This window comes from Sorex araneus, chromosome 2 (genome assembly GCF_027595985.1).
Source record: "Sorex araneus isolate mSorAra2 chromosome 2, mSorAra2.pri, whole genome shotgun sequence".
NCBI lineage: Eukaryota > Metazoa > Chordata > Mammalia > Eulipotyphla > Soricidae > Sorex > Sorex araneus.
In genome coordinates, this window is record NC_073303.1 from 144,551,432 (window position 1) to 144,560,144 (window position 8,713).

General features: G+C 40.5%; 1 protein-coding gene across 1 annotated transcript; it reads left to right on the forward strand.

Annotated features, from left to right (window-relative positions):
• Positions 1-3,704: 3,704 nt before the first annotated feature.
• On the forward strand, positions 3,705-4,025 carry LOC101539675 (thioredoxin-like). Its single transcript, XM_055129210.1, is given in 2 exon segments — positions 3,705-3,823; positions 3,825-4,025. Coding segments are annotated over 2 exon segments (315 nt in total). The 3' UTR covers positions 4,021-4,025.
• Positions 4,026-8,713: the final 4,688 nt, after the last annotated feature.

Below are 8,713 nucleotides of genomic sequence, written 5' to 3' on the forward strand. Positions count from 1 at the left end.
TTGAAGTAGAGGTGGCAGAGACAGAACAAGTACAAAATGGAGAAAATTAGTCTTAAATAATAAAAAAGATAAAGAGGAAAATAAAGTAAAAAATAATATATTTAGAGTGGGAAACTAAACAAAAGAAAATGTTTTAAACTCAATAAATTAGGTATTTCAAATTTTCCATCTTTAGTGACAGAAATTTTAGAATTAATACATTTATTAATTCTAATTATTTCATTTGCATTTGCATTTCACAGACAGAAAGTAAGAGTCAAGAGAAGTGGAAAAATTCATCTAGTATCAAAATTACCTGGAAATTATGTCAACATTCTGAATCTTGATGTGTTATCCCTTCTTCTGTATTTCTCTTACTTTTGTAAAGGCTAATTGAATCTAAAAGTTCTTTAGTATATAAAAATTTCCCATTTATAAAAATTATATTTGAATTTTTCTTTAAACTGATTTATCTCATATAACCTTTGAGCCCCACCCCCACCCAAATTACAAGCCCAATGATTTTTGCGATATTTCTCTGAAGACTTCATGGGACTGAAAAGAAAAAGAATGAAATAATAGACTAAAAGTTTTGTTCTTATATTATATCAAAAATTATTAATATTATGGATACTGGGGCTACAGCTCAGTTTGCCTTACATAGGTACTGGGTTTGATCAATATTAAAACAAAAATTCCTAAGTCTGGGGCTGGAGCAATAGTACAACGGGTAGGTCGTTTGCCTTGCACATGGCTGACCCAGGTTCGATTCCCAGCATCCCATATGGTACTCTGAGTACCACCAGGGGTGATTCCTGAGTGCAGAACCAGGAGTAACCCCTCTGCATGGCCAGGTGTGACCCATAAAGCAAAAAAAAAATGCTAAGTCTGTTTTATCACTAAAATATAGGTATCTTCCTTAATGAACTGGAGTAAAACCTGAAAAGAAGCCCTCAGTGATTAATACCTCTGTGACAGAAACCATAACTAATTTGAGAATGCAAAACTTTCTTTTTCTCTGTTCTAAGAAATACATATCCTTTAAAGCCCATTTCCTCCCAAAATCTCCTATTCAAAGACTTGAAACTTGTATAGTCTTTGATTTTGTGTACTTTTATTCCTTATTCTTCTGACCTCACCCCTCCAATTCTGAAGAAAAAACAGGTTTGTGATTAAGCACCTTTCACTAAACTCAGACCATTAAGTCACAGGCATTTCAAAAATTTCTTAAGTGTTTGTGATATTTTTGTTTATATTTTCATTTCTACATACCATGGCTCTAAAATGGAGCTCTCACTGGCACTAATGTCTCCTTAACTTAGCCCTATCTCAATACAAGGTTCTCACTGCATAGATCTTCTTCAGCCTAAACTCATACTACATCATTTTTTGCTTGTTTGTGAGACACATACAGTTGTGCTTAGGGCTTACTACTCACTCTGTGCTCAGAAATCACTCCTGGCAGAGAGTTCCCTTGATCAAACCTGGGTCCGCCACATGCAAGGTAAATGCCTTACTCACTGCACTCTCTCTCTCTGTATCCATGCACTTTTTTTTTTCTTTGAAAGTGTCATTTATTATTGGATGTAGTTCTTTCAACGTATGTCTTTGAACTCTAGTTTATAGATGAAAATTATACTTTGTGTACCATCACTGACATTATTAAAGGAAGTGATCTCATACCGAAGTACTTCAATAAGCATACACTTATAGAAATCAGAGGTACTATTGCCTACCTCTCTAAGAGTACAAACAGGTTTTTATAAAACACTTGAAGACTCAGTGATATTTCTAGATGGCAGGGGCATACTTAATTGTAGTGATTTCTTGTTTCAGGCATAATATATGATTTTACACAAAAACCATTATTGCATTCATGCAAACAAAGAACTGTAAAGAGAAGGTACAATGGGTTGCATGATTTGTCCACACACTTTTTTTTAATTCTTTTTTTTTTTTTTTTGCTTTTTGGGTCACACCCGGAGATGCACAGGGGTCACTCCTGGCTTTGCACTTAGGAATCACCCCTGGCGGTGCTCAGGGGACCATATGGGATGCTGGGAATCGAACCCGGGTCGGCCGCGTGCAAGGCAAACACCCTACCTGCTGTGCTATCACTCCAGCCCCCTGTCCACACACTTTTTATTGAATTTTTTTTAACTGGGCTTGGGTGTGGGTATTGGTCGATGTCCAGCTATGCACAGGGATCACTCTGGAGGGGTCTAGGGAACCATATGTGTGCTCAGAATTGAACCAGACTAGGCCACATGCAAAGCAAGTGGTCCCCCTCTGATGTGCCTCTTTGCCATCACTACCCCAATGCACTGCTTAAACATTCTTTCTTAGAGTTCTAGCCTCTAGCACTGCTTTTAAATGAACCATTGAATATCAAATCTCTACTACCAAAATATTGTATTTAGCAAGTCCTAAAAAATAAATTGAGACAAACAAGGCCCCACACAAAGTCCGTTGTAAATTGAAGCAATCGAAACTGCACTGCACTGCAGCACTACTGTCCCATTGTTCATCGATTTGCTAGAGTGGGCACCAGTAATGTCTCCATTGTGAGACTTGTTGTTACTGTTTTTGGCATATCGAATACGCCACTGGTAGCTTGCCAGGCTCTGTCATGTGGGCGGGATACTCTCGGTAGCTTGCCAGGATCTCTAAGAGGGATGGAAGAATCGAACCCAGGTCAGCCGCATGCAAGGCAATCATAGTAAAAATGGCGGGGATTGGTATATCAATCCACACAACACAAAATTAGCATTTTATTCCCAGTGATTTGCTAAATTTACTTTTCTATGTTTCCTCTACAAAAATGCTCCCTGTACTTTTTAAAATACTGTATGTTCTATTATAGAATCAGATCTCAAAATCATCTAACATGATGCGTTGCTTTTCATTCCTGTTTTATAAGTCATTTCATATTTCACCTGCCATAGACTTCCCATGGTATTTACTACCTGGCACTGTGGTTTATTTGGGAACATATCTGCATCCCCAGTGCAAGTGAACACACCTTAAAGATGAAGACCATCTCACTTTGCACACGCTTTGTTCATAGTAGAACTCAGTAAGTGTTTATTAGCTTGAACTGATATGAGTTTGTAAGACCAGCAGGCAGTTTGATGGCTTATAATGGCTTTTTCTTTTTTTGAGACCTTTTTGTGGAGTGGGGGTGGGGGATTGCATGTTCCATGTGACATGCAGTTTTCTAGGGAAATGAGTAATGTAGAAAGCTGAGAGAACTGAGATTGCACAGGGCTCTGAGAGTTGCAGCCAGAGATCAACAGAGCTAACTGCTTAATATTTTAAAGAAGCAATGTAATCCTTTCATTAAGGTTTTTTCCATGGATCCCCTCAGAGGGTTCATCACTCAGCCATGTTTAACATTCACTAGGTCAGACCTTTATTTGAGCTGATATCATCTGAGCCCTCAATTCTATGCCTTAGCATACATTTCACCCCAACCACCTCTTCTCCTCCCCAATTTTACACTGGGGAATTGGCCAATACTCAACACATAGTCCAGAGCCAAGTGCTTTTTTTATTTATATTGCAGGGAGAGTGGAAGAGTGAGTCAATTATTGCCCCTCCTAAACCAACATTGAATCTTTAGCATTTGAGATCTTGAGGTGTCTGCATCGGAGATCCGCATTGCAAGCTGCTCTTCCCTCGTGCTCCTTCCTCACGGTCACCTGCCCGGGCTCCACTCCACCAAGATGGTGAAGCAGATTGATAGCAAGGTTGCTTTTCAGGAAGTCTTGAACAGTGCAGGAGATAAGCTCATAGTAGTTCACTTCTCAGTAATGTGATGTGGACTTTGCAAAATGATCAAGCCTTTATCGTAGCCTCTCTGAAAAGTATTCCAGTGTGGTGTGCCTGGAAGTAGATGTGGATGATTGCCAGGATGTTGCTTCAGAGTATGAAGTCAAATGCATGCCAACCTTCCAGTTTTTCAAAAAGAGACAAAAGGTGGGTGAGTTTTCTGGAGTGAATAAGGAAAAACTTGAAGCCACCATTAATGAATTCATCTAATCATGTTTTCTGGTAACATAACTTCGCAGCTGTAAATTTTTCTTTACAAAAAATGAGATCAATGGGCTGGAGCTATAGCACAGTGGGGAGGGCGTTTGTCTTGCACACAACCGACCCGGGTTCGATTCCCAGCATCCCATATGGTCTCCTGAGCACCACCAGGAGTAATTCCTGAGTGCAGAGCCAGGAGTAACCAATGTACATCGCCGGGTGTGACCCAAAAAGAAAAAAAATACATCAAATATGAAGACTATATAACCAACTACCATTGATTGTAACAAAAAATATTAATTGTACTCTTTAAAAATAAAAGATTTGAGATCTTGAGTGAAGTAAAACTATCCAACTATCCCTTCCTGTTTTTTTTCTAAATAAAAGTAACATGTTTAAAATTAAACTTATTTTTCATCATGGGCCGGAGAGATAGCATAGCAGTAGGGTGTTTGCCTTGCACACGGCCGACCCGGGTTCGATCCCCGGCATCCCATATGGTCCCCCAAGCACCGCCAGGAGTAATTCCTGAGTGCAAAGCCAGGAGTAACCCCTGAGCATCGCTGGGTGTGACCCAAAAAGCAAAAAAAAAAAACAAAAAAAAACAAAAATAAAACTTATTTTTCATCGAGGTACCATTGATTTACAATTATCTTTAAGAAATCCTAAATGCTACCACACCACATCCACCACCAAAGTGCCAATATCTCTCCAATATCTCCATTTACTCCATGATAATAAAATTGAACAGGTTGATTAGACACCCACAAGAAAAAGGTAGACCCTTCCAAAAAATGGCCCATAGGTGCCTGAGTAATTTTGCCACTTGCAACCTAAAATCAGATATGAATTTTTAGAAGGTATTTCTCATGCATGAAACAAACACCCTTTTACCCAGTGCTGTTGTTGCTTTGATTTTTTTCTGTGAGTAAAGAGAATTAGTTTTGTTTGGTTGTTGTTTGGGGGAATTTTTGGTGTGGATTTTATTTGTTTGTATGCATTTTGCAGTGCTAAAGATCAAATCAAATTCTTGCAAGGAAAGCCTGGGCTTTACTACAGAGATAGCCTCAAAGGAGTGTATAACTCAAGGGGATGTGGATTGTTCCATTTTCCCCTTTGAGTCCTTGAAAACTCACAGGCTCATCACCATCCTTCCTGCCCTGGTTACCACCTTCCCCCCTACTTCTCCCCCCACCCCACAACTTTCCCTTATTTAAAGACACTCCTCAGGTTTTTCTTTGGAGTCACTGTGACTTCCATTAAAATCTCCATGGAAACCATGAGTTATGTTTGTTTCCTTCAGTCAGACTGCTAGATTTCAGGGTAGAGACATGGCAGGGCTTAAGGGAACTGCAAGGAGGCCATCCCTATATCTATGTGAACATGGAGGAACCCCATTCAGTCATACAGGTAATAAGATGAAGTAGAAACAGAAGGAGCAAAGAAATGAGATTCTCGTTTTGGGCTTCATCATATGAATCCTCACAGAGAAAACCTTCTAAGGAATTCAAAGTTCTTCCCATAGGACAGAGCTCAATGTAAGGCAGATTATGTTTGAAAGTCTTTTTCCTTTTTCTATTTATAATCAAATTATAATGATACTATGTCATACAGTACTGTAGGATAACATAGGTTTGTCCTATCTGCCTTGCCACAGGGAGCTTGGGTTTATTAGTTACTCCCATCACAGTGCTCCCATTCCTCTGTGTGTATTTGTAACTTCTTTCTTTGTGCTCTGCTTTTCCAACCAGTCTATCACCTTCATCTCCTAATTAGACTGTTAACTTGTAAATATTGCTTTTCTCTTCTCCTTAAGTCCTTTGCATAGTTAATTCAGAGCAATGTCCTTTTTATATAGACACAGGAAGACAATGCTATGCTTTTGTAAATTGGGAGTTAATTGACTCCAAATGGTATTCATTCCTGGGTATCTGTTTAATCAACTTAAGCTCAGTTGCCCTTACTTCCTAATACTCCAAAAGCAGAGTCCCGATGAAGGACTGCATGGACCCAGGTTAAAGCACCGTAATACTTAAGTATAAGTTAAGAGCATGGCCATGAACAAATTCTGTCATGATCCAGAAAGTAACAGCTAGATTAGGACCTTGCTAAGGTTAAGAAAGATTAATCTGGCCTGAGTACTGTAGTCTGAGATCTACAACAAGATGCCCCCAGGAGAGCCACCCTCTAAGCTTAATATATCTCTTACTATGTCCATACAAAATAACTAATATTACTAAGAAGTAAAATTAAGATAAATGTTCAATTGATTACTGGACTAAAGAAAGGAGAAACACACTCTAGGTATTTCACCCTTGAGTGGAGGGTTTTCATATGTTGATTGTGCTACTGGACCAGAGTCTGGTTGCTACCCACAATGCGGAGAGTTGGTGAGAGACTAGGGAGAGACCAAAGTTGTGAGAGATGAGCTAGGGAGAGAGAAGGAGATGGGAATGAGGGGCTTAGTGAGATTGGAACAGGCATGTGGCGAGAATGGAATAAACAGCAACTGATCACCAACCAGCCTGGCCCTCGTTTCCTCCTTCATCTGTCCATGGCATCGGCTTTCCCAGGTGGGGAAGCGGTGCTAGACCACCGAATGAAGGTGAAGATAGAGCCACAGGATTCCTAGTTGAATGATAATTACACACAGTACTATACAATTACAGTTTTTTTTTTTACCTGTGCATGCATATAAACTTCACAAATTGCACCATCAGAATTCCAGTGCCATCACACTTTCAAGATGATCTCCATATTTTGGAGAAATTGATGGATTACTTGTGCTTGAGCAAACACAGGTGGTCTTGTCACTCTCAAATTACTCCTTGTTGCATAGAAAGGTCCCTTCTTAAAGTCTATGACTTTGTAGCAAGAGTACAATTCTAGTCTACAAAACAATCATCTTTCTGCATTCACTAGCAGGAGATTTCCCTCCAATGACAGACAAAGAAGATCGTCACTTTTGTGGCCACCAGTGAGATATATTAGCAACTTTCACTCTTTTTGTCTACTTTCTGTGCTATTTTATCAGTAGCATAGGAAAATTGTTACCTTTCCCCTTTTCTGATTCTGCTTCCCTTTCTTCTCCACTGCATACAAATAGGGCAGAAATTCTGCTTAAGATTTTCTGTACTTGATGAGGCAGTGCAAATACTACAATAGAGGCCAAATACCTGAATTCTATTTCTAGAACTGCATTGCTGGCCTCTCAACAGATCAACACAATCTTAGCCAGATTGTGTTTGTCTGGCTCTTTTTTTTTCCCATAAAGTCTAATGTAGAGTGGAAGAAATGGGAATCAAGACCAAAGTGGAGAGACACCAGGCAAAACCTGGATATTAGTGTTAGCTGACACATTTCTTCTCAAAATCCAGTGCAGGTGTTCTCAAACTTGCTCACTTTAGATCATAAAGACAAAGATACTCCACTCTAAACTACACTAAAGCCAGTGCTGGAGATGAAAATGAGAACCTGGAATAAAATTCTGTAAAATATAAAGAGCAAATCAAAGACTATTTATAGAAGCAAAATGCAGGTAGAAAAAGCTGAATTAAATATTCAAAGAGTAAATGGAAATAGCTGGTTGCCTCAACATGGTCAAATCAAGATCTTTGAAGCCAGAAGCAAAAGACAGATAGATGAGGCCCCTGGAGGGTGTTGGAATATAAACACTGATGATAAGCATAATCCTGACCCAGTGCCAAGGCTTGGCTGTCCCTTTATATTTTGGTTTGGATGTTACCCTCTAGCTCTCCTCAGAGATTTTCATTTCTAATATTATTTGATACTTTTTGAATTACTATATTTCCTTTATAGGTTTGTCTCTCGGCAGAGAGTCTCTTGCCCGCATGCCTGGCTGTCTTCCCCGGGGCTCCTCGGAGGGGATGGGCTCCAGCTTTCCTTCCTTACCTGAGCAGACCTCCTGGTGGCTGAAGACCACCAGAACCTAGATACAGCCATGCTCGAGGTCCCTCTCCACAGGCTTGGACAGGCCTCACGCATGAAGGTACGGGCAGAGGAACCCAGGTGTGTGTAATCCCATCAACAGCCAACATCCAGAGACTTAAAAGCAAGCTCCCAGAAACTTGTAGCCTACTTCTCCCTCTGGGAGAAACTGGTAAGCTTCTGAGAGTTTCCTGCCCACATGAGACAGCCTTGCAAGCTTCCCATGGTGTATTCATATGCTAAATCCAGTAACAAGCTGGATCTCATCCCCCTGACCCTGAAAGAGCCTCCAGTGCGACATCGACATCGTTGAGAGGGCCAAGTCGAGAGAGACTTCTATGATCTCAGGGAAAGGACGAATGGAGAGGTTACTGAGCCCGCTTGAAAAACTGACTGTCCCATCCCGCAGGACCAAGTTATTTAGGGTCTGAAGAGGCGCTACCTGAAAGAGCAAGGGCGAGAAAGAAGAGGGAGACCAAGCAAGGAGATGTTGTCAAGGTCTCGTTTATTGAGGGTGAGTATACAGAATATATAGGCTGTGGAAAGAGCCTGTGCATGCAAGGCGTCATGGGTGGGTCACGCGGGGTATTTGCGTAAGGGGAATCAGCAGGCTAGAACATGATTTGCTTGTCGTCTTTGTGGGTTCAGTTCCTGGCACAGAATGTCTATTTCAGATAATCTGAAACTGCGTCTTGTGACATACAATATCCTGGCGGCTACTCCCTATTTGGGGAATGGGCTAAGTTCTCCTTTC